Source organism: Coturnix japonica, chromosome 7 (assembly GCF_054131305.1).
Source record: "Coturnix japonica strain WE chromosome 7, WE-NBRP24, whole genome shotgun sequence".
NCBI classification, from domain to species: domain Eukaryota; kingdom Metazoa; phylum Chordata; class Aves; order Galliformes; family Phasianidae; genus Coturnix; species Coturnix japonica.
Genome location: NC_140669.1, coordinates 32,038,131 through 32,064,229, shown reverse-complemented (window position 1 = coordinate 32,064,229; position 26,099 = coordinate 32,038,131). Strand labels below are relative to the sequence as shown.

General features: G+C 46.8%; 1 protein-coding gene across 27 annotated transcripts in view; it reads left to right on the top strand.

Moving 5' to 3' along the window:
- Positions 1-26,099, top strand: part of AGAP1 (ArfGAP with GTPase domain, ankyrin repeat and PH domain 1) — a 254,020-nt gene that overhangs the window by 31,062 nt on the left and 196,859 nt on the right. For 15 of the 27 annotated variants that reach the window (XM_085552888.1, XM_085552884.1, XM_032445857.2 and 12 more), the window contains exon 1: positions 15,994-17,477. The exons of 10 other annotated variants lie outside the window; for them this stretch is intronic. In XM_085552888.1, coding sequence (XP_085409014.1) covers positions 16,421-17,477 — 1,057 coding nt within the window. In that variant the 5' untranslated portion in view covers positions 15,994-16,420. Of the gene's footprint in view, positions 1-7,754; positions 7,858-15,993; positions 17,478-26,099 lie in introns of those variants that run through there. 2 more of the 27 variants (XM_085552895.1, XM_085552890.1) reach the window with 2 other exon arrangements.

The following is a 26,099-nucleotide window of genomic DNA, read 5'->3' as shown; positions in this document are numbered from 1 at the left end:
ACAGACATCCCAGGGACATGGAACTGCTCTTTAAATAGAACATGCAGCTGTGATTGTGGAGCAGGCAGACGTGACTTTGGATGGAGCTGGGGGAGCCTAAGCCAGCTTCTATCAGTCTTTACATCATTTTGTTTGGATTTGGTTCCGGTAGCTTAAAATACAGCACAAGGCTTTTCATTTCTGGCTGTCTGAATGTATTGAAACCAAACTTGCAGTCGTGTGGCCCCTGTTGTGTGCAGCACAGGGCTGGGAAGGTGCGAGGTGAGCAGTACCCAGCGTGGCTCAGATGCACGCTCTGAGGTTGGGTACAACTGCTCTTAGTGCTTCCTGTAGTCGTGAGTTCAGTATTGTTTAATGAAGCAAGAAGGGATTTATTTAGAGGCTGTTGTGGACTGATTCTGCGCTATGGTTTTTGCATGACTGCATGGTTGTGTTGGTTCCTTTCTTTTTTAAAGCATTTCAGGAAGGAGTTGGCGGCTTGAACCACGTTTCCTCTGTTCCTAAGCAAGTATTAATTCATCCATTTACCGCAGCGGGAAGTGCTTAAGTAGTATTAGGTTAGGGAGAGCGTCGTGTTTAAAACCCATCTGCTGCCTATGAGTGTGGTAGGAAAGGTCATCCTGGGTAACAGCATACACATCCTAGTTATGATAAATGCTACTGGTGACATGTTTTTTCCTCGTTGCTAGTACTACATCCTGATGATGGTGCTTGTTGGCTGCAAAGTGGAGGCATGCATGTGACCGAGCTCCAAAGGCATTGCAGCTGCGTAAGCATTCTGGGTTGCCAGGTGAACGAAATGTTAGGAAGTCGTGTGTCTTCTGTGAGGTGATCTCAGTTTGCTGCTTCGGAGCATGTATCTGCTCAGTGTTCATAGTAAAGAGTAGGTGCTGGGTGAGAGCCAAATGTTACATCAGTTCTCCTTCAGGTCTAGGAAGGACTGGCTTCAATAAGCCTTCAGCATATCGTGGTTGTCTGTAAGCAGTGGTTTTGCATAGTGCCGCCTGGTAAGATGGAGCCAGGTGTTGTAGTGAAGGCTCAGGCATCTGCATCCTGCTGTTGATGGAGCAGTGGAGGTCAGTGAGCATCAACTGAGCCTGTGGAGCTGGCTCTTTAAAGCTCTGGTCCAAATTGTAGTGGAACACATCTGTATGGAGATATCCAGATGTTTTGTGTAATGCACTTGTGATAATTGTGGCTTGCTTGACCAGCATCTTGCTTAAATGTAACCTGAACTGCTGTTATGTGCATGCAGCGCTGTCAGAGAGGCAGCTGTTTAAAGTCAGCCAACATTATTTGAGAATGGCTTTTGAAATGTGACACTTTTTGTTTCTTATCCTTAGGTAGGCGAGCTTGGTTTGACCGTAATGCCTCCAACATTAATGCCTGCTACGTTTGCAGTGTGTTGTTGGGGGATTGTAAATAATTTTGAGGCAGCAGGATTGACCTACTTCTTAGAAGCATTTGCCTTCTGGCTATTTTGTGTGCTCTGTGAATTCCTAGATCCCTTACATGTAAAGGCAATCTTCTTTCAGTTTTAATTCTCTGTGAAAGTAAACAGAAGTTTAATTTTGAATATGGAACAAAAGCATTGCTTGCCTATACAGTAGCTGTTATGGCGTTCAGCACTGAAGCAAGCATGGTATAAATAATGGTGCTTCACTTGCAGGGCTGCGTATGCTGAATTACTTCCTTGGGTATGGGGAATAATGGCAAGCAAAGTCTTGGTGTATTAAGATTTGCTTTGCACTGTTGATTTAGGCCACTGTCACTTTTATTTCAGGTTGGTGAGTGTCTGTTTCTTGTTTAATGGCAATAACTTTACATCTCTGAGTTTCAGGACACAGATGTAGCCAGGCTGGCTTTGTAGCTCTACTCTTCTATCCCATTAGTTCTACCTTAGCAGAAGTTCCTGCCATTGCTCAATCATTTCTGATGGTATTTTGCCATTTAATGTTTGTGCCGTTCCCAAGGGGTTTGAGCATTGCTTGGAGGGGGGAGATTCCCAACCCTTCAATGGTGTTTTTGTTCAACGTCATGGGTATTTATTGAGTTTGAGATGCTGGTGTTAATGTAAGGGCAGCACTTTAATGTCATTTACCAAGTTACACGAGTCCAAGGTGTGGCATACGAGGGTGTTGTCTGTCATAAAATGATGTGGGTGAGGTAAAAATGTACAGTATGCCAGTGATCTGACTTTACAGCAGGGGACTGGGAAATGTTTCATAGCACAGAATCACAGCATCAGGTAGGCTGGAAAAGACCTTCAAGAACACACAGTCCAACCATCGGTCTGACCTATTGAGTCTTACCACCAAAGCACATCCACACTCATGTTAAACAACAGGAATCACAGGATGTCCTGATACATGTAGGAAAGTGAAGGCATGTTTTCTGCAACCAGAACTGCCATCTGCTTGATTTTGGGACCATTGCTGTTGCTGTGTGGCTTAGACTTCTGTCATGGTCCTCTGGGAGCCTGCATGTGAGTACAGCAGAGCAGCTGCCTGGCAGTGGGCTCCCTTCCAGCCCTGTCAGAAGCACTAGCGGGCTCTGCTCAGTGAAGATGAGATGCTGCAGAAAGATGAGATGAGTGGAGACAGAGTAGCTCACCGGGTTATGGCAATTTAATATTTGAAATTATATGCTTCTGTATTTTCTGCTGCCTTAAATGGCTTTCGGGAGATGAAGTGAGTGTATTTACTGCTCGCTGGAATTGCTCTGGGAAAATAAATCCTAAGTGTAACTTGTCATCTCATCAGGGTGCCCCAGCGGGCACCTTTGGTCTTAACGGTGGGCAGGGGGATGTGAGTTAATTTTCCTGCTGCAGTAGCAGAGCTTACAGCCAGCCTTGTAGCATGATCGCTGTGCTGCACCTCTGTGCTTCTCTATCCTTAGCCTTCTAAAGATGTCCCTTGTTGGGCTGGAAGCTGGAGTTGCTTCAGGCTCTTGAGTGCAGAACATGATCTTATCAACTGCTTGCTGTACTTCCTTCCCTCCACACCCCTCCTGCATCCCCTCTGTGCAGGCTGACCTGGCTCCTGCAGCCCTTGCCTTGTTTATCCACCCTGGGTGCTCAGTGCATTGCCCTGCTTTGCTTTTGCTCCTCATACCTTCCCCCTGCTACCCCTCCCCATGTTTCTATAATAAGCAGTAAGAAAATCCATTTGTCGGGTTTTTAGTTTAATGAAACAAACTGCATCACAAAGAACACAACCCAGAAGCCTGTATTTGGAATTCTGCTGGGCTTGTGCCCTGTCAGCTTTCTTACTTAGACAGCCTTTGCTATCCAGGAACCTCGAACCCTTTCTTGCCTAAGAAACAGTCCTTCCAATGATGCAGGATGATCCGAGGCTGTTACCTATTGTTCAGCATCTGCTGTTGGCATTTGTTCCTCTGTGGGCATGCGTTAGTATTTATTTTGGCTGACATCCTCACAGTTGCCTTCCAGCAAGCACGTGGCTTTCAGCAAGCTTTTCCTTCTTGTTCAGTGGTTATCGACATGCAGCAAATCGAATTGTGTTTCCTGTAGACATTGGAAGAGTGTTGCTTTTGTCCCTTGTGGCTGGCAAAAAGAGCCATTGTTTGGCTTAGCGGTAATTTTTTTTTCCCTTTTCTTTCTTGCTCTTGAAATGCTGAGGATTTGATAATTTCCAGGAACATGGTAAAATATCTGCAGTTTGTCTTCCTCTCTGGATGCTTTTGAAAGCTTGGTGTGGTGGGGCTGATCTTGAAGAGGGGAAAACAAACCATACTGGGTTAATATTTTCCTTCTTATCTGCTGCAGTGGTCAGAGTGGGGAATGTTTCCATAAAACTCCACTAAAGGGGGGAAAAAATAGCTACAAGGAGGGAAATCTGCCAATGTTCCCATCAGAAATTCAGTGCAGAAGTGCTGTCTTATGATTTGCTCATGAGAAGGACAGAGAAGAGTTAATTTGCTGAAAAGAAGATTAATACTCCTGGACTGCGGAGGGGATGAAGTGAGGAATTGGTTTCTGTTTGAATAATGGGCAGGGAACTGAGAAAAGCAATTTTAGGTAGCTGATGTATTCCTCTGAACTTCATAGCCCTGAATGCTCAGCTGTGGGAATGTAGTTACAAAATGCAGGTTCAAAACAGAGTTAGACTGAAAGCGGTGCTACTTTCTCATTCCAGGACGTGTGCACATCAGCGCATCCTTTTCCCTGATGCTCCGTGTAACAATGTTAGAACTAAAGGAGAATATCAATTACCTGCAGTGTTCTGGTATGGCAAAAACCTGACTGGAAGGGCTGATAATGCAAAGGGAAATGCAGGTCTTGTACCGTTTGCGTGAAGTAAATGCATAAGTCTAGAAATATTCTGTTGTGTTCATTGAAAAAAGACCTCGGGGTGCTGTGATAATGCAAGCTACATGAAGGTCAGGTGGCACCGTGTGGCTATAAGAAACTTGAAGATGGCTTAATTGAGTATTGTCACAAACATGGGGATATGCATGTGTGGGTGTTGCCGCGGTGAGAGAGTTTAGGAGACCGAGATCTTGGGAATTAAACTCTACAGCTTTAAATGGGCACATCTGAAAGCTTGGCTGGGAAAGGAGACTGCCATGGCTGCAGTGATGTTGCTACCAGTGGTTGACAATCTTTTTGCTGTATAGGCTTTCTAATAGATAAATGGGAAAATAGGAAAAGGTGATGTCTTTAGCCTTGCTGATATGTATGAGATGAGTTTCTATCGAAGCAGTAGTTCACTAAGAGGGTTTTTTGGGTGTATCAACTACACTCTCTCAGCCCCGCTGGCTTCCTGGAGTCCAAAATGCTACAGGTATTGGCTAATGCCAACAGTAAATATGATGAAAGCGGTTTTTCCTTTTGTGCTTTTGCCTTGAATCTTCTGTATTCGTGACTCCAAAACTCTGGGGCTGACTTTAAGTCTTTCCTGAGGCTTTCTGCCAGGGCCTCCAGGTGGGACCGTTCTCCTTTTTATATGTTTTCCTGCCCAGACTGGCCCAAAGGCTGCTGCATGATCTGTTCAGTTTGTTCGAAAGCTTGTTGTTGCTCGGGGCCCTGTGTGAAATCATTCTTCTGGGTCACTTGATAGAAAGGGTTTGCACTAAAGGCTGCAATCCGGAATATGCATTCTCCAGAAACCCACAATGCCTGAGAAAGCTTGTTTCATGTTTGCTAGGTTAGAGAGAATGGGAGGATCTCATCCCCTGCCTTCCTTGTGTCTTCCAAAGGCTGGCTCTTGGAGGAGTATGGTGAAAAACCTACTTGTTTCCAAGAGATGGATCCCAGAATGCAGGGATGGTGGCTTTGCTGAGCACAAATGTTAGGCTCATGATGAGACCTTCTTTCATATCCTATGTGAGTGTTAAACAGCATGCAGCACAGGAGTGGAACCAGAAGCAACCTTTAACCAGCCCCCGAGATGATAAATAGCAAAGCGGGGAGCACATACAGCAAGAAAGGATCTACCTAAATCAAATCTGAGAGCCAATAAATCAGCTTCATGGCAAGCAACTATTAAATGTCATTGTTACAAATGATAAACAGCTTGCCCCGTTTTCTAGTTCAGTGTGATGCCATACAGTACGTGACATCCCTTTGGCCAGTCCAGGTCAGCTGTCGTGGTTCTGTCCCCTTCCAGCTCCTCGTGCACGCTCAGCATTGTTACTGGCTGGGCAGCTGAGAAGCAGAAAGCTTCCTGCTGGCACCTCCCTTGTGTGTACCACAATATTTGTGGTGCTGTTATGCTTTACAGTCTACTATCCATTTCTATTTTACTGTATGTAAGTGAAATACAAAGGAACTTCCAAGCTTATTTGATTCTACTTAAAATCGTTCTGCAAATAATTATCCTTTTCAAGGAATTTTTTTGCCACTGGATACTGCCTGGCTGAGCATCAAGAATCAAGTACGTGTTGCGTAATAAGCCACAGGCTTCATATTTCTCTTGCTCGTATATTGTCCTCTTTAAGTCCTTGTTTGAAGCCCCTGACAATGCATTGCTGATAGTGCAGCTTGCTGAAGAGCTCTTCTCTCCTTCTGGGCTGCAAAAGAGCTTGAAAGCTGGACGTGTTACAGCTGCAAAGGGGTTTAAAACTGTTCGAGAGGGCAGCCTATCTCAGATCAGGCTTTGATCCAAGAAACCCTAGCTGAATGCTTAATGCTCTTAGTTCTGGTGATGTTTTACCTTCGTTTTGAAACATAGCCTTCTATTACCACATGTAACCGAAACAACTATTTGCAGCTGCGACTGGATGCTTGCCAGGCAAGATATCCTGATGTATATTTCATTTTGGCAACAGAAAACCACTAAACATGAGCCAGAGATAACTTTCTAGTGTTTACAAGCAAGTAATGTGTGTTACAATAACGTTATGGCATTGTGGGTTTGCCTTACTATTTTATTTCTCATGCTGAATGAAGTCTGGCAAGTGTAAGAGATGAAATTTGGCACACAAATGTTCTTCTAGATGTAAAAACAAAACAAAACATGTAAAAAGAAATGCAGTATAGTAGTCCTTGATTTAGCTTTAACCTTAGATTAATTGCTTTTAATGATTATTGTAGCTGTCAGCATTGAAAGGCCCGAGCTCATTTCTTATCCTTGAAGGCTGAAGAAAGCTGGTGAGCCATACTCTGCTCAGCACTGCTGAGGCCACATCTGGTGTCCTAGTATTAATGCTGGGCAAGAAAGGTAATTCAGGGCCTGGAGCATCTTCTGTATGGGTAGAGACAGAGAGATGAGCTGTTTCAGTATGGAGAAGAGAAAGCTCTTTGGATCTCCCCAGTATGTCTGAAGTACCTGATGAGTGGAAATTGAGGGAGGTACACTTCTTCAATTAGCTCCTGCTGATGGGACAGGAGGTAATCTAAACACAAGTAAATACTTCTTGGCCATGAGAGTGATCAGATACTGGAATAGGTTGCCTGGAGATATGGTGGAACCTTCACCAGGAGGGCGCTCAGAACCCAAATAGTCACAGGCCTGGGATACCTGATTTTAGTGACCCCCTTGGTATAGATCACCTGGGGAGGTTCCTGCTGACCTGAACCATTCTGAGGATCTGTGAATGGAGTAAAAGAGGATTCCTTTATCTTATAAATGCAGTGGGAACTTGTGGTGTATTTTATTTGTCTAGATACTTCAGCTGTAGATGTCTAACTTGCTATGAGGGGAAATGCTACCCTTACTATTGCGAAGGCCGTTTTCTATGCTTATCCAATGGCATTTAACTTACTAACGGGAAGTTATGCTGTTGCGAAGCATAGCAGTGCTATGATTGTCATTTAGGTTTAAAATGTTCAGTAGCCTTGATTTTTTTGGACAGCAAAAAGTTGGATTTCAAGCTTATATGCTGAATATAAAGCACTTACATGAGAATGGTAATACTATGAGTGACAGTGGTGGAGCCCTCAGAGCTGGTATTTCTGTTACATACGGTTCAGTTGGAGGCTGATCCATAGTTTTCCCAGTTGTATAAATGTGGTGGGAAATTCTGTGGGCTGGAGCAGATTGGAAAGACAAACTTCCTGGGTATCTCCTCTTGAGAAAAATTTCCTTTGGACTGAACATCTGTTTTGCTGTCTTAAGAATAACCTCTAGCATTATATTTGCCTAACCGAGTAAATAGTGAATGCATGCGAAATGCTTGGTTGTTTTTCTCTCCATTGTGCGTATAAATATGTAAAGATAAATAAGCAAAACTGCTATTTGCTGTAAAATCAGTATGTACTTATTTGGTGATATTTGCGCTAGGGTTGTGTTGGAGAAGGCACGAGCTCTTGAAATGAGCAGTGAACTCTTCATCTTTAAGCATCTGTGTGAAACCCTTCATGAGATGAGATGCTTCAGTGCACGGTAATAGCAGGTATGAGCATCAACGTCACTTTAGCAGTGGGTCATTTTGAGGCCTGTGAGAAGAATAAAGTGTTTGTAGAATCAAGTGTTTGTGTGTGTTAAAGAGTTGAAAGAATGTAAATATTTAGATCGTTACTTATTTTGCCTGTAGTTCTGTAAGCTCCCTGAAATGTGCATGTATTCGTTTTCACTCCCTGAAATTACGCTGCTGTAAGAGGAGCATGAAGAGAAACTTGGTGTGCAGGCAGAAACTGATGAAGAACTTGGATGTGTTTCTGCTTTGAGAGTTTGCTTGGTCTCTGTATCAGCCTGTTTGTAGGAGATGAAATTGCATCTTACTCAGTTTGGGTGGCAGTGCCAGCTTTCAAACCATGGTCCTTGCTGAAAAGTCTTTACTGGGTTCTTGGCTGTTGTGCTGGGTGTGATAAATGAGACTCAATGGTGAGTGGTGGGATGACTTTGGGCAGCCCAGGCTTCTAGCATGACTTTTAACTGTTGTGTATCTTGATGTTAATTGCAGAATATTCTGAAATTATCTTAAAAATTGTTGTTAGCTCCAGCTTCAAGAATCTTCTTGTTTGTTTTTTTTAAGTTGCTCATCCAAATACTGACTTTGAGGTATTGTAAATGTCCATTACTCTCTACAGCAATTGCAAAGGGGCACAATATATGGCATGGGAAACATCTCCATGCAGATTGGAAAGGCTTCAGGGTTAAACATGACTTGTAGCCCTGATACATTGTCTTGGTGTGGGTGTAGTATTGCCGTTCTACTGAGCAGTGCTTTGGCTGGGAAGTAATGGGAACTCAACCTAACAGCCTTTCACATGGTGGCCGTGTTGCTGAATGACTTCTATTTCCACCCAGTCATATCTAGCGCTTGATGTAAAGTCCTTGTAGTTCTGATACTGAGCGTTTGTTTGTTTGTTTTCACTTCCATAATGTTTGAAAAAGATGATTCAGAGTCTTGTGAAGAATGTTAATTTGGACACTGTGATTCTTCTGTAAATGATATTCCAAATTAAACCTATTTAGGCATATTAATTTTTAATTACATCAAGAAGCAGTATTGCACTATCACTGTGACTTTAAAGAGGTTTTTTTTTTATCATGTTACAGAAATGTTATGAACAGCCCTCTTCAGTTTTCTTAAGCTTGAACCTTGATCAGATGTATGTGCTTGTTATGTTGGGTCTAAATCTCTTGAATTGCTTTATTCCTTAGGACTTGGCCATCTGTTATAACGTGCATATCCTTTACTGTATAAAACTAACTGTAGGCTTTCTGTACTATTGCTTTGCCAGGACTTGTTGCAGCAGTGTAAGTGCAGTTCCAGCTGTAGTTTGGTTTATGTGGCACAGTTACAAACTGGATTAATCTGACTTTTCTTATAAATAGTGATGAGCTGCTTCCAACTTGAGATAAAAATGGTGTTAACAGTAGATTTTTCTGCAGAGTAATAAGAAAACAAATACTGCATACTACACCTTCCCCACCCCCAAAAATACATAGAAAACCACCACCACCAAAAGCAGCAGCACCACCAACAATCAAAATCAGTAACCTTTTCTAGAGGGAATAATTTTAGCTGGCTTTGTCTTGCTTTGGTTATTTCCTCTATCTTATTAGCAGTACATAATGTGCTGGTGGGCAGAAGCTCAGCATTGGGATGAGGTGTGATTCGAGGTGCCTACCTGATGACAGAGCCCGTGGCACTGTGTTGGAGCAGAGAATCTACCCCAAGAGCTGCTCTCTGGGATCTGCTGGGGAATGTACTGCACGACTTGCATGCTTGCTGGATGCTTGACCTTGCTGGATGAACTTGAAAACTTGCAATTGCATGAAGAGAATTAGGTAATAGAATGCCTTTTGTTTCTACATGTGTTTTGCTTACAATAACAAAGCTGTTGTAGAACAGCATGTGGCAGGAGTAAAGCCCTGAGCTGGTCTTGTCATCGTCAAGTGTATAATTTGGTATGTTAGTTGGCAATGAAAAATCCTCATCTGTCCTGAATCAAGTCTGAAAACGCGTGGTTGATGACATTAGTGAGGAACTCCCCAAAAGCAATGCAGCAGAACCATCAGTGCATCTGTTACCCCTTCCGTGTTGTACTGCTGATAAAATGAGCAGTTGTGGACAGAGATGGAGCAAGGCAGTGTTGTTCAGTACTATTCTTCCCATTTGTGTCGTGTTCTAGATCTTGCTTCATATTCACCTTTGATCCCTAAACACGAAAGCACTAATAATAGCAGGAAAAAGTGATGTTTTCTCAGCCTCTCGTGCTGTGGTATAATTGTGTATTGCCTGCGTTGACAGAATTATTTGACTTCCTAACCCAGGTCTGTTGGGATAGTTGGCATCTCGTGAGGCTTTTTAATGGCTGATATAAAAGGCTGTGCTTTTACGGTGTTGTAAGGGCTTCAAATATCTGTATTTATTTAGAGATCATCCTTCTATAAGCTGCTCTTCAAGCACCTGTTAGATCGCAAAGCTTCTGTGATGAGGGAATGATTATCTGCATTTAAACGTGCTGCGTGGATTCAAAAAGCCCACTGACTTAACTTAGATGCTACAGTGGGTTTAGTTGGGATTAAGTGAGCAAATGGATGAGATACCAATGTGTGGTGGAGTTTAAGGGCTGGAGGTGTCTATATTAATGTGAACTTGGTGTGGCAGCTCATCATAAACACTGTGTGAGTGGAGAATGTGGGGCAACGAGAGTGGAGCAGAGGCTGTAGGACTTTATGAAGGACAAGAAAATGCTCTTATTGTTAAAATAATAGCAACTCTGAAGGTTTGCTTGGGAAAGGAGTTGCACATCGGTTGTGCTCCATCTGCTCTTATGAGGGTCTTGCTGGAGATGCATTCATCAGCATGGTACTTCACTATGACAGTCAAAGCAAAACCATGAGCCAGGCAGCCTTAAAAGCAGGACATGTGAAATGAGTTATTTTACATACGGGATGGGAGAAGTTGTAAGTGAACTTGGGAGCTCCATGGTCCAGCCCCCATGGCACATAGGGCCACTTTAGCACATGGAGCCTCCCCGGCTTCATCCCCCAGTTGTATTAGTAGCGGAGAGTCACCCACGTGGGCCTGTTGAAATCACTGCAGTTTAGTATTTACATGGCGTTATTGGAAAGGACTTTTAATCACGTGCCTTACACTTGAAAGATGAACTTGTTAAACACAGCAGCAAATTATTTTGGGGGAGCCATTTGATTTCTGGCCTGTTTGCCTCATGTGAACTTTTTGACAGAGATCTCGATAGGTTCTTCCATGTTCAATAATGTGTTCATTACAATGGTATTTCCTGAGCAGCTGGGCTTGCTTAGCTTTGGAGCTAGAACAGCAAAGGCAAGGAAGTGATTTTTCCAGCCCCCATTCTTTTTTTTTTCTCTTTGCATGTAAGAAAATTGTTGGATATATATTTTATTATTCAGTTTATGAAATGGCATGGAAACTATTTGACAGCTGAGCACGAGCGGAGGAAAAGGAGGTGGGGGCAAATGACCTGTTGCTGTGGCCTTGTAGAGTGACAGACTCACAGCATGAGCTTACCCTTTCAGAACTGGGCTAGCACAAGTCCATAGGCAGAGCACCTTTTCTACATGGTTAGTAAGTGCTGCTATTTCAGGCTGGTCTTCTAAAGTGATCAAAGATGAGCCTTTCATGTTAAAACTACCCTGTAGATACTCAGATTGTAGGTGATGTCCATCTTCGTGTTTCCTATCAGCAGAGTGGCATAGGAGTCTGTGTAATGGTGCTTGTCTCTAATAAGGGGTAGTTGTACCTTCTTACTGCACTGGATCACAGCTGTGCACTGTGCTGTAGTATCCCAGCTTTACACCCAATCACTCCCCCAGCCTCTTCAAACATTGCAGCAAAATCTGTGCCTTAGTGCGGCTCTGTATGCACTCAGTAGTGGAAATGGTTGAAGTGCAGGCTGAAGTGGATACTTGTAACGACTTGATTTGCTTCTCACCTCTGTCTTTGCTGCACTGCTGAGAAAACTGGCCCAATTTTCACATAGTGAGATCTGCGCTTCCAAGAGATGAAGCCTATAAGTAGTTCACAAGGACTCCTACCATACGTGTGCTTTGCTGAAGCCTGCGGGGCTGTGGTGCAGCAGAGGGTTGTTTGAACAGCAGAACCTGCTGTGGAAGTAGACATTAGGTGATAGGATGTAGTTGCTGGGTAAATAAAGACTTGAGCGAGTTATGTACTATTTGAAGTGTTTGGGATTGCTGGCTTTGTATGGTCAGTTTCACTGCTTTTAGGCACTTAAGTACCTCTTGGGTTGGTCTGGTGCTCTCAATACCTACCTAAAACATCTTTGTATTTGTTAGCTCCGTAGTGGCTTGAAAACACTACTGTGTTCATTTTCTATTGAGTTCTTTACTACTGCACTAGATTGCTTGCAACAGCTTCAGCAAATGTTAAAAGGCTTGTACAGATGCCATGATCTGTTCAGTTACAGGACAGCATTAAGCAAGCTTTTAATGCAAGTCCTTCGTAATGCACAGGTGGCTTATTGAATCCAGTAACTGGAGGGCTGGGGGTCCAGGCCATTTCCATCCATCTGCTTTTGTACGGAAGCAGAAGGCGTGCTTGTGTAATTCTGTGCAAATCATAGGCTTAGTGTGCAGATGTTTGTTGTACAGAGTAAATAGAGTGTGTGGGTACATGTTCTGCAATAGACTTGAGTTTGAATCTCAGCGCTTCCCTTTCTGAAGCTGTGAAAAGATGCACCATGAACCTCTATTCCCTGAGAGCCCTTTGGCCTGGGAATATGGAACAGCAGTAACGATAATCATAGCTGCCTATTTCTGATCTTAGTACATTTTTGTAACATCTGAAACCTCTGGATTTATAGCATTTAAGAAGTCTGTCTAGGCTTCGTGCAGGTAGTAACGTGATCTTTGCCCAGAGAGCTGTGGATGCCCCCATCCATCCCTGGAGGTGTTCAAGGCCAGGTTGGATGGAGCCCTGAGCAGCCTGGCCTGGTGTTAGATGTGGAGGTTGGTGGCTGTGCATGCAGCAGGGGGTTGGAGCTTCGTGACCCTTGAGGTCCCTTCTGATGCTGATGCTGCCTGTTGGAATATTTTACCAGGTGTGGTGAGGGTTAAAGGCAACAAGTAGGCTGTAAAGCAATTAACTTGAACAAAAACGACATCCAAAATAAGGTAGAAGGGTTTCTGAAACTTACAGTGGTGTTTGTGTGTGTGTGTTGAGACAAGCGTGGCTTTTACCTTTACAAGCTGTGTACTTAAACTGACATTTTGAAGTGACACTGTGTGTGAACTTTCATTGTTAACAGCCTGATAAGGCTGAGCTGGGTGTGTAAAAAGGTGAGTTATCTTGTTTGTTCATGGAAGCTCTGGAATCTTTGCCTACCCGTGGCTGAAGGGCACCAGACGAACAGGGCGGTCCCTTCAGCCTCTTTTGGACAGTGATAGGAAAGGTGGAATGGTTTAAAACTGAGACGGGAATGTTTAGGTTAGATATTATAGGTTTTTTTTTCTCTCTTAGGGTGGTGATGCATTGGCACATGATGCCCAAGGAGGCTGTGGATGCCCCATCCCTGCAGGCATTCAAGGCCAGGCTGGATGTGGCTCTGGGCAGCCTGGGCTGCTGGTTGGTGACCCTGCACACAGCAGGGGGTTGAAAGCAGATGATCATCGTGGTCCTTTTCAACCCAGGCCATTCTGTGATTCAGGCTGCACTCAGTGCTTTCTGAGCATCTCTAACAGAGGGTGCTGTGCTCTGTTGGTGTTAGTGTCTGAGAAGTGTCAGTGCTGACATGTTGTGTCCTGTCTTAAGAGCTGTAAAGAATGGTGAGCAGGATCATATAGGTTACATTGCCAGCGTGGGTGGAAGCAAATTACAGCATTCATATTTCTTATGGGTAGATAATACAGGTTCGGTACAGCTCACGGTCCCTTTCCCAGAACTCAAAGCATTTTCCTTCTCTCCTGGTAACAAACAGTTGTGATGCATTTTCAGTGCACATCCCGTCAGCCTTTTTCCATTTCCTGCTCGGTTTTCAGGGCAGGGATGTGATCCCATTGTGCTGACAGCAAAGCTGTTATTGACAGAAGTACTGACATCTCGCTGGTAGCTCCTCTTGTTGAGATGCCCCCGTTCTTTGTCTTAGCAAAAATTGCCTGCGGTGAATTGGGGCAGATTTTAATGGACAAGTGTGTAGTGACAGAAGAACACAGATCAGTGGCTTAATGTAATAACCCCATGGCTTGAGAGAGACCTTGAGTTTGGTCTCTGTGTTGCTGGTACCCTCCAGCAGAATGCTGTTCTCATCCAGATGCCTCCTCTCATTCCTTCATTGAGCACTGATCTATAATGACAACCAGCGGATGGATGGAATGCAATATTTCTAGAAGAGAAAAGCGAAATCACTTCTAAATAGTGGTGAGAATTGTTCAGGTGACCTGATTTCATCTTCCGTGAGGGATTTGTTAAAGGAACACGTACTTGGAGTCATACTGTGCATCTAGGGATGAACATGCTTTGAACAATCCCCATGACATTGTGTTTCTTTGGAAAAGAGGAAATACAAAGCTTATTTGCCATCACTCCTGATGGTTTAAGAACACTTTAAGTCACTCCCAGTACTGTTAGTGGACTTGCCTTAATGATGCTTCTCCTCCCCTTTGCATTCTGCTGTGGGTCAGTGGCCTGGCTGGCAGCCACGAGGAATTGAACTCCAGGGCATCCTCCTGCATGGGGACAGGAGTTGCACTCTGCACTTTTTCATCGTTTACTCTTTCTTTTTCCCCTAAAGCTTCATTCGTGGCTTCCTTTTAGCACTGAGCAGTGTCTCGCTGCAGTGCAGCTCATGCTGTAGTACTGCAGCTTGCAAGCGAAGCAGGCTTTGTGAGGCAGGAGTGTGCATGAAGCATCTTCACGGTGATGATATATTTGAGACATCCATGTTGCTTGTGTTCCACATCACATCGAAACAAGTTAGAGCCCTTCGGGGCATGGCGTGGCTGGGAAGGAGGGTCGCTGGGGTGGGAGGTGCAGCCAGCTTGTTACAGCATGGGGTCCGTGCTGGGACCGTCCAGCTGATGACAGCACGCCGACTAAATCACAGCCTCTAGAAAGGAAAGGGGCATTTGGGAGACCGAAATGCTTTGCACAGCGGGATCGTGCCCGCCTCCCATCCCATGGCACATCCCATCACGAGCAGGAGACAGGGCTGCGGAGCTGGAGGAACGTGCCGCTGCCTCCGCGCCTCGGAGCGGCTCCTCTCGGCTCTGCCGTGCAGGGCAGCTGAAAAATGGTTGGCTCGGCTGGGAGCGGGGAGCCGGCGTCTGTCTGCCGCAAAACGTGGCGTGGAGCGGGCGGCGGCTCCGCGTGTGTCCCAGGGACTGCGGCGGTGCTGCTTGCTGCCCTTCTCTGTTATAGGATGAATGTTGGTTTTCTTGTGATGGATGAGCTCCGTTGGGTTACAGGCCTGTTTTTCCAAGGGTTGCACAGGTGCCTGGTTTGTATTCACACCTATACGAACCCATTTGGTGATGAATATGAGTAATTATTCTGGGTTGGGAGCAGCAGCCGTTGTCACAGCTGGAGAAGTGGCTTAAACCAGTAAAGAAGTGAGCTCCAGTTGGTGCTTGTTGCAGGGTCCTGCTGCATTCAGGAAGCCGATGGGCACAGCAATGTGCTCACAAACTGCCTGATTTTGAAGCCCTCCTGCCTATCATTGCTTAGACAGCATTGGGATTTAGTTCTGTTTCAGTTCCTTTATCCCTTTCCTTTATCCTTTTATTATAGATCTGGGTTAATTTTGACTCTTCGGTGTCCAAAAGGCACCTTAGTTCACCCTTCACCTGAGATCTTAGGACGTGCACCAGCCCCAGCTCAGCAGCTGTGCATCCGGGTGGGAGGATTTGGGCAGCGTTTGCTTTCTCCTGTGCAGTCCAACTGCCCCCCTCGGCCTCTTAAAGCAGAATTGGAGCCTAGGGCCGGGCTCGCTGCCTCGCTCCGCTCCTGGCAGCTGAACTCCATCCCGGCGCTTGGTGCCGCCCGACCGGCTGCTGCCGAGGCCGCGGCTTCCTGGGCTGGGGCCGGGGCCGGGCTGCTGCCTCCCGGTGCTGCCTCCGGAGCGGGAACGGCAGCGCTGCGGAGCGCCTGGCAGAGCCGTGCCCGCCCAGCCGCTCCATCGTGCCGGCGCTAAGCGGATTTACTCGGCCGGGAGAAGGAAAAGAAAAAAACAAACCCGGGGGCGCAGAATATGCAAACGTGCGGTCTGCCGTAAACAATGAAATCGGAGGCTGCTGCCGCTCTAATCCCTTGAAAACCGGACCTGGTTTCTGTCGGCGGCGCGCGTCGGGATCCGCGGGGCGCTGCGTGCGGGCGGTGGATGGCTGTGAGCCGCTGGGAGCCGCCCCAGGGGCCGCCCCCCGCGCCGAGCCGGCGATGCGGGAGCGCCGCGGCTGAGCGCCGGGAGCCGGGCTGCGGACGGGCGGCGGGGGTGTGACGCCCCACGCCGCGTTCCTCACTGCGCTTCGGTCGGCATGGGGCCCGGGGTGCGCGCCTGAAGGCAGCCATGTACCTGCTGGACAGCAGCGAGCCGCCGGCCGCCGCCTCTCCCGAGAGGATGCAGCGGGGCACCCCCCAGAGGAAGACCGTCTACCGCATCTCCGTGACCATGGTGAAGAAGGAGCTGCTGGGGCCCGACGGCGGCCCGGAGCCGGCGCAGCGAGGACGGAGGGGAGGCGGCCAGCCGGGATCCCGCAGTCTTCCCCGAGCCGGGCTGCTGCTGGTGGAGGAGGAGGAGGGCGAGGAGCAAGAGGAGGGCGGCGAGGAGAAGGACCGAGTGCCCAGCCCCTGCGGCTTCCGCAACTTCAGGACCCTGAGCACCGGGCAGCTGGAGCTGGGCCGCCTCAAGGTGCCGCGGAGGAGCGGGCAGCCCCCCGCCGAGCCGCCCTTGGGCTGGCCGCGGCACCCCGGCGCCCGGGAGGCGGCCACCTGTAGCGGGCACGGGGCCGCGGCCGGCTCTCCACCCGCCGAGGTCGCCGGTCCGGAGGCCGCCGGTCCGGGGCGCAGCCCGCGGAGGCAGCCGGGCCTGCTGCGGCGCAGCTTCAGCTTCAGGCAGTGGAGCGGCGGGGAGCTGCTGCGGGCGAGGGCGCTGGGCCGGGTGCGGAGGCACAGCAGCTCCGGCTGCATCCCGGCACCGGCCGCGCCGAGCGAGGACGCCGCGGCTCCCGGCTCTCCTCCCGCCGAGCCGCCCGTGGCCGAGAAGCGCAACACGCTGGACGTGGGCGAGGTGCTGAGCAAGGCCGAGCCGCTCTCCGAGCTGGAGCGCTGGGAGCGGAGCAAGAGCAAGAACCGCACGCTGGATAACAGCGACCTGCAGCGGCTGTCCGAGCGCCTGGGGCGAGAAGGCACGCCGGGAGGACACGCAGCCCACGAGCACCGCTTGCTGCGCTTCTTCAGCGGCATCTTTGCCCGCAAGGACGGCACCTCCACGCTGTTCGGAACCCCCCACGGCCGATCCCCACGCGGCAGCTTCTCCAGGTCCAGGGCCTATTTCAGCAGCCTCCGGAGAGCCACTGCAGACATCGAGTCCAGCTCCGAGAGCATCGATGGGTCCCCCCGCAAAGGTGCCTGCTGCAGAACCTGGGTGGTGGGATGGGGTGTTAAGGGGCCTTTATGCATTAGGAGAAGGAAACACAGCTCAGGGAGCACTGGGGTGTGAGCGGATGGTGCTTTATGGAGTACTGCACGTTTTTGGTAGTGTTTTCTCCTTAGATGTGTGGTGTGGCTCTGAGCAGAGTGCATTAGGTGTGCCTCATGAATGAAGAAGCACTTGGTGGATTCCCCGTGCTCTGGAATGGCAGGGTGAGAGAAGCACAGCCCGCTCAATTATGCAGTGGAAGCTGAGCTGCTGGCTGGCTGTATGTAGGTCACTGGGTGACCCAGTGCCGCACCACGCTGGGCCTCCCTCCTTCTGTGTGGACCTCTGGAACCCTGAAGGTGGGTGACAGCATCTGGGAATGTCTGCTGACACGAGGGAGTAGATGAACATTGATGCGAAGGTGTTTTAAGTCCTATGCTTCTGTTCCAAAGTGTTTCAGTTGGGCTCGGTATGCTCAGAAGCCGCTCTCTTTGAATGTCATTCTTCTTTCCGTTAAGTATTTAACTATCCAGCTGCTGCTAATGGCAGGTGGAGTCAGGCTGGGATTCGTGAGTCCCTAAGATGCAGGAAGAACTTGAAAGTTTTCCATCCCTTGCTGTAGGATGGGAGTCAGGGTGAGTGTCTGCACTCTGCAAGGTGCTGAAGGAATCCTGCTGGTGGTGGCTGGGACATGTCAGACCAGAAATGCTGGTTGTGGGGCTTGTGACACTACTTGTGCTCTTAAATCTTTATAAGGTCTCTGGGATCAAGCATTTAACTATGGTACTTTGAGCGGTAAGCGCTGATCAAAGCAGTCAGTGATCTGTAAGTCGCTCCTTCTTTAAACATAAAGCTCTCAGGTGAGCAGGTGGAACTTCCCTTGGAAGACAGGTACAGCAGGGGGCTTTGTGGGATTCATCTGGGGAGCTTCACTGAGTTGCAGAATGGCTTTGAGGGGAATGAACATTAAAGTCCATCCAGTGCCAAGCCCCCTGCTGTGGGCTGAGTGCCCCCCACCAGCTCTGGCTGCCCAGGGCCCCATCCAGCCTGGCCTTGGCATGTGGCACCTATGGCTTCTCTGGGCAGCAGTGCCAGGGCTTCACTGTGCCCTGAGTTCATGGAGCAAGAGCTGCTTCCCAGTGCTGCCAGCCCTCTCAATCCACTGGTGCTGCTCAGAACGTGCCCAAGGATGAAGTGTGGGGAGCGAAGCCACATATTTAGAGCCAGTAACAGAGGAGTGTAAGGTTTTATTGATGTAGAGGCATTTATGTGGGTTCATAGTAATCTCGGCGGAAATTGTGGTCTGACCTTGGTTCAAGTTTGAGGTAACCACAAGAGAGAGTTGCTTCGTATGACTCTGCGTGCCTGTCCTGTGCCATTGCACTGAACAACTGTTAAAGGGGAGAAACGTTTTACAGCTGTATATCCACAGATCACAGTCCTGTCAGTCTGGGGTAAGTTTAAGACTTGAGTTAATCAGTAACCACTGATCTTCAGCACCAAGACGTTCCAAAGGGGTTTTTGTGGACATGCCAGTCTCCTTTCTGTCTGCTGGAAGGGAGCTTTCAGTTGTGTTTTCCAGAAGCCTGGTGTGCCTAGATTTTAGAGTAATGATGGAGGAATCCTTAATTAAAGACTTTATTGCTTGAGACTTGCTTCCCACATGACATTGTTTGGTGCTGTGTGAGTGATTTGACTTTGCACTTGCTCTCCGCCGCCTACCTAAGGTCCATAGGGAACATCATCGCCCAGATATCCCAGTGCTGCCTGTATGATGCACGTTGAAAATCTGTTCCTAATTTCCTCGGTCATGTAATACTGTTCAGAACAAGCCGAAGCTACAGATTTGTAAAGCTTTGTTTTCCAGTATGGTGGGAGTGTGTTGGCATTGATTCCTTCCAGCTTTCCGTGTTATAGCTGAAGGTCTTTGCTTCTCTTTTAACTAAGGTGATGTGCTTCTCTTCTAACTTCAGGAGGGCCCTTAGGTGGTCTGAAAGCCTTTTAGAGCTCACCTGACTGTTTCAGTTACTGTGAATGGGTGTTGTGTAGGTGTTGTTGTGAGAATAAAATGCAGAAGGTGAAGGGATTGCATTTTGGGTAGGCTTTGTTAAGCATTGGCTAAATGGGTTTTCATTATAATTTATTGGGTAGGTCCCGTGTCGAGCAGAACGGTTGCCAGCTGCACTGACACAGCCAGATGATTAAGAACTGAACTGGTATTAAGGTCACTGGCTGAATTAAAGAGTGAGATGGATTAATGTTTGCACAATATTAAAGAGTATACCAGATGCTTGCAGTCACGGTCTCTCTCTGTGTTAAAATTAAAAAGAGATATAGAATTTCCATGTTAGTCTATAAGAAGTTGGTGATTGGCTTCCTAATAGCAGTAATGGCTGGCTTTCTTGTGCTTTATCAAGGAGTGCTTCTGTAAAACTGTTAAGAGAGGCATTTATCTCCCTTCCCTCATAACCAGGCTCTGTAAACTAGGTTACCATATGTATTTGTCCTTGCCCGAGGTCTTGCTGCTGCTTGGGTTACCAATGTTGGTAAGCATGTTGCATTGATGTAGCGAAGTTACTCATAAATGCTGCTTACAGGGGGGAGCTGCAGATTTCCCTTGTTCAACCATTGGCAGTATTGTAGTAGATTTAACAGCTCTTTTGCATGAGGAAAAATGGAATTGCTCGTACCAGGTGTTGAACCATTATTCTCTTTGGGAGCTCAGTAGACGACTCTCAGTGGCTGTGTTTGTCTGAGCGTGGTTCCAAGGCACGACGTTATATGTTAGTAGAGCTGCGTTCAGGTCTTGACTTCTTAGGTCAGCACAGAGGAGTGAGCTGGTGGGGATATCTGAATGGCTGCTTTGGGTCTGCTCTGTAGACCACAGCCACTCTCGATGCTGCTGTATCAATGGATTTAATCCTGCTTACTGGATTTACGACCACCAGGTTACAAACTGAGTTGTGAAAGAGGGTACTGAACTACCACGTAACCTGCTGTTTTCCTAGGCATGGCCTTTAGCAAAGGGGAGAGTGCAGATCTGCTTCCAGCATGTGTGTGTTCATGTTCACTGTGAGCCAAGTAGGGTTAAAAAAAAAAGACCAAGAAAAAGCCATTAATGCAGGCTGTTAATGTAATAGTGTTGCTTTTGATAATTGGTGTTAGGATTTCCCCTAGGCAACTGCAGTAAACACAGCAAAGGGCGGCTTCTGCCAAAAAAGCCAGAGCGGGTTTCCAATGACTGAGGAAAAAGAGCTGTCAGTGTATTGAACTTGAGACATGATCATGTGTTCTGCTGGTGGAAGGCATGCAGCATTAGCTACGATCTTGGTGGAGTTTTTAAACCGGAGCATTTAATGATTTTGATGTTTCCGACGTACGTAATGACAGTGTTTGACATAATGCTTCTGCTTTATTGACAAAACAGTACCACATGTTTCCTTACAACAAGGCAGGCGCTGAGGACTGTTACAATAACAAGCGTGCAGCAGCTCTGTGCAATTTTACTAATCTCAGAGTACACTGATAAGACTCCAACTGTAGCCCTTGTTCTCTACTGAGGTTCTCGGTGATGGGGAGGTTCTGCTTTCTGGGGCTGCTCCCAGCCTCTGTTCCACCCACAGCCTGCACAGACTCCTCCCTGCTAGAATGCTGCACAGACAGAGATGTAAAGGTCACTTGTCTAAAGTCGTAAAGCAGAGTAAATCTCAATATTAAGACTGTAGAAAAGTCTTTATGAAGTCTTTCCCGTATGATCTGGCCAGAATGTCAGCTGTGGAAACTGACATGTATGAGTTAGGTCTGTTGTTTCTGTGCTTCCTGCTTGTAACTCTTCCACTTGGAGAGTATACAGAGTTGTATCTGATGAATACTGGAGGCGTTACTTGTTAATTAACCAAGACCCTTGACCTGTAACTTCATTTTCCACTAGCACACAGATAGAAGGAGCTACTAAGTTAAATAAATAGCAGCGTTTAGCTCCCTCAGTTCTAGTTGCACCAAACAAGACTTTAATCTCACACAAACAGGTAGATGTACCCTCACCTTCTGGACCTGAACCTCATTTCAGCTTTGTACACGATTCCTAACAAGTAATCTTCACAGTTATTGGAAAGACTTTGTAATTCCTCCTTTTCTAGTGTTAGCAGGGGGTTCTCATGCTTTGCAGTCAAGTTTGAACGCCTGTGAGCTAAGCTTTCATTTTTGAGAGAAAACCCATAGCAGATCTTCCCTTGCTGGAAGCTTTAAATGCCAGTTTTTTTTTGCAATCAGATTTGATGGAGAGCTAAAATATTGTGCTGAGTGCTGCCAGCTCCTGGCATTTCCAACTTATTTATAATGGCTCTCTCTTTGTTTGCATGTGTTTGTTAGTAGGCTTGTCTGGCTGGTTGGCTAGAGAATATGGATTCCAGAAATACTGTGCTGGGCTTCTTGTGTATATACATGTATGCATGTGCATTTTAAGAAGAAGATTGTAATACCATCATGTGATTATTTCCCCCCCCCCTGCGTATTCCCATGTGAACAGTGTCTTAATGGCAGCGCTTAAGTTTAAGGCACAAGGGAGAACTATTTTGAAACACAGGTGCTAAACTACTTAGTGCAGCTGTACTGGAGGGATGTGTAATGTGTTTGTCAAAAGACATGCAGCCCTTACACAGCTCCTCTGCTCCTTGCTGTGGGTACACACATTTGGATCTAAAGAACGTGATGTTGGGCATGGTACGATGTTGCATTGCTCCTTACTGTCCCTATAAATGAGCACTTAGAATTAATGCTGTAAGAATCAGGGACCCTCAGCTCCTCTAGTGCCGCTGCAGAGAGCTTTCAGAGTGAGGATGCTCTCCCTTCTCTCATGAGAACTGAAGCCTTCTTTGGGATGAGCACCAGAATTACATGCTGTCTGAAACATCTGTCCTTCCAGGACTGGGACTGCATTTGTGTCAGGTTAAGCTGCCTGGGAAACTGCAATGTTGACCTAACTGTTCCTTATGCAACATCCTAATTCAGAAGCTCTTCTGTGGAGCGTTACAGCAATATTTATGTTGGCAAGGCAACAGCTTTTCTGCCTCAATCTCAAAGTCCTGCCGTGTAAAACCTTCCTTTCCACTCATGGAGGACAGGAGGTTCAGATGCTCCAGTATTGCTCAAGTAGAAAAGAAGCGAACTTCTTCCAGCCAATCCATAGCCTTGCACACTGATATCTGTTTGCATTCTGTATTGCTTGTAGTTGAAGTTGGTATTTCTCCCTAAATAGGTCTTGCACACTGACATCCTCACACTACTTGCTGCAGGTAGTGTTATTGTGCTCCTCAGTGCAAGTAGGAGCCATTACTTCCAGAGTGACCTGCATACGTTTAGTTGCGGTGAAAACCAGGCTGTGGGAATCCTTCCCTTTCCTTTTCCCTTCTGGAATGGGTGGGAAGCACAAAAGCAAAGTGGCTTTGGTTTGCAGTATATTCAGTCTTAGAGGTGAGCCTGAGATCCCCGCAGGAAATGGGTGCTGTGCCTCTTGGCTTGGCGGAGGATCTCCTGCAGCGGATACTTCTGGTTGGTGTGTAAATGCATTACCTGCCAGCCTCCAGCCCTTCGTATTTGCCTATTTTTAACCTGAAGCGTGGACGAGACTTTATGATAAGTAGGGGCTTATTACAGGGCATTGCAGTCATCTTAAGGCTTGTAATTCTGCCAGTAAACAACGCTGATAAGTAGGTTAAACTTCACGCGGCGCTGAATTTCTTTTTCCTCTGAAATGATTTCTAAATAAAGATGAACGGAGCAGCGAAGGAGCAAATCCTGCAGGCACCAGGTGTGTGTAGCCACGCTGTTCTGCAGGCTGCAGTCCCCAGGAATGCACTTGGGATTCCCACGTCTGTGGGCTCCGATCAGGGATCAGGAGAGGCAGGGAAGGAAATGTCTCCTCCCTGGAGATTCCCAAAGCCACCTGGTGATGTTGGGCACCTGCTGTGGGTGTCTGTGCAGGAGCAGAACTGGCCCATAGGGACCTGGATCATCAAGAAAGGAGGACTTCTTTGGGGTTAGGCTGGTAGGGAAACAGAACCCTGCATTTAAAAGAAGGGAATCCAGAATGAAATGGGTTTTAGTTGCTTTGCTAATTGCTGTTTTACTCCTGTTATTGCTAAGTGAGACCGTTTTATCTCCCTGCCATGCTCATATGCTTTTTTTTTTCCCATTGAAACTGAGGTGCAGTTGTGCTTGTGGACTGTGCTTTCAGTCCTGTGTTAGTATTTAATATGAGCATCTGATGCCATTCAGACTTGATTATGAAATCCATGCAGGTCATTAATGTGCCTGTGGACGCAGTGTGAGCCTTGACCTGGGAATACTTTTATTCAGCTCCGTTAGAAAGGGAAAATGCAATGGAGGAAACTGGTTTTTGAGTCACTTCTTCTAGACATGTTGTCAGCAGTGTAGGCAACATGCCTCAGGGTTTTCCACAGTAACTTGTGTGCTTTCCATCTGCAGGAAGGTGTTGGGACTGGGCTCCTTCTCTTTATCCTTACAGAACACACGTATCACAGCTTGCCTTAACCTCTACCCTTACAAAGTATGCAAGGAATTGACTGATAAGAAATCCTTTTCCATCCCCGAATAAAGAAGCGTAGTGTTTCAAGCAGGCATGCTGGTTTATATTTTTAGGGCCCCGGGCTGAAACACCATCTACAGTGAGTTTAATGTTGCCCATGTTATAGCATGGATGATGAACTGTGAGTAGGGCAGAACACCTACTTCACGTGGAGCTGCTGCTGATGGAAGCAGTCCCAGGCTGAGGGCTCAGCACTGCTCAGTGCTGGTGGAGCTGCTTACAGCATGCTGCTGATTTACAGGCATGTAAACCTAATGCTGTTTTCATGAGCACGAGATGGAACCAAAGCTTGTTTTCTAGTCTCCTTCAACACCAGTGGAAGTCCTGTCCTTACACACTGCTTCTAGTGCATAATGGTGTTCCTCAAGTCATTTCCTGTGCCTGGTTCTGGGTGCAGCTGTATGGGAGCTCCTTCCAGGATGGGATGTGTTCATTCCCACTGAAACCCAGTATGTGTGAAGCAAGGGTTTGCAGCACCATTCAGTGGGCTGGTCCTTTGTATACAGCTCCTCCATAGGACCTCTCTGCTAATCCCAAGACTCTGCTTGTGCTCAGACTGCTGGAATTCAGCTTATCTGTCAGCTCTTGTCAGCCTGTCTGAGGAGTATTTTTAAATCCCCTTCTACCCTTTTTTTTTGTGGCCAAACACTGTTATCTATCCTTTCCTTATTATATTCTACTTTCTGTGCTGTACAAACACGTGTAAAATTAAACTCTGGCTGCAGTGTGTTAATTTAATAGTGTGTGTGTTGTCTCTTTCCTGCCATGCTCTCTTCTTCTGTGCTTTGGAGCTAAGAAAGCTTTGAGTTCCAGAAACCCTTCTGTTAGACTCTGCAGCATGAAATCACTACAGTCAGTTTTACCACCATCGTATTTGCTTAGTGGAACATGCACCCAGCAGGGTAACGCTAGGAAAATATGATAGTGGGTCCAATAAAATCAGCTGCAGATGCAGAGGTGCTGAAACGAGAGCAGTTTTTTGGCACTCTGCATTTTTCACTTCTGATGTCTTGTTTTTTCCAGTCAGAGATGCTGGGAGCACGTCTCGGAGGCACAGTCTGGAGCTGACACAATGCATGCAGATACAGGCTGAACTGCAGTACAGCTATAGAGGTCTTCAGGCTCATGGTCATGTAGGAGGTTCAGGAGTAAGAGGGTCATTTAATTAGTATTCGGGTGTATGTTTTCAATGACTCACATAGGAGCCAGCTCACACAGCTTTTTTCCCATGTGTTTGGTTGTTATATATGCTGTAGCTGTTTAGAAACTGGGAATGCGAACAATTATTGATACGTGTAGCTAGTGTATGGGGTCGAACAGGGAGTGCTGAACATATGTCATCTGTAATGATGAAGATCTAATTAATTATCTAATGAGAAGTAGCACAACAATGCATCTGGTTGGCATGGAGGCAGGGCCTGAAGGCATCTGTGGCAGCCTGTCTGTGTGAAGGGATGTGAAAGTTGATGGAGGAGAGCAGGTTGACCTGCATGCAAGGTAATGCTTCAAGTTGTAATGGTCTGGATTAATGGTCTGATATCCAGTTCTTTTGTATAAACAAAGGCTGTTGTTCACCATCCAGTTTTGTAATGCAACCTGGCAAAGTGACCCAGCATGAAATTGCTATGCACCTTTTCACTTTTTTGGTGACTTAGTTTATGTCTATCAGCTTATTCACCCAATACCCATTTCTTTGTATGCATCAGCTTCAGCTGGTCCTAGAGGAGAAGGCAGCATTGTCCAAAGCCCTGGTGATCTGGCCTGAGCTGAGCAGCACTGTGTAAGGAGTTCCCAGCACCAAGTGAATAGGAGGGCACTTAGTGGATAAGCTCAGTGTATTAAGCCATGTGGACTGAAAGCACGCAGTGTGGATCATCTGAAAGTCCTTATTTTGCTGTTTTCATAGTACATCATACTAACTGAAGAAAACAGGGCTGTAACATAACTACAAGCTCCTAGAACTGTTCCTTGTGATTTTATTTTATAACAGATAATTCTGGT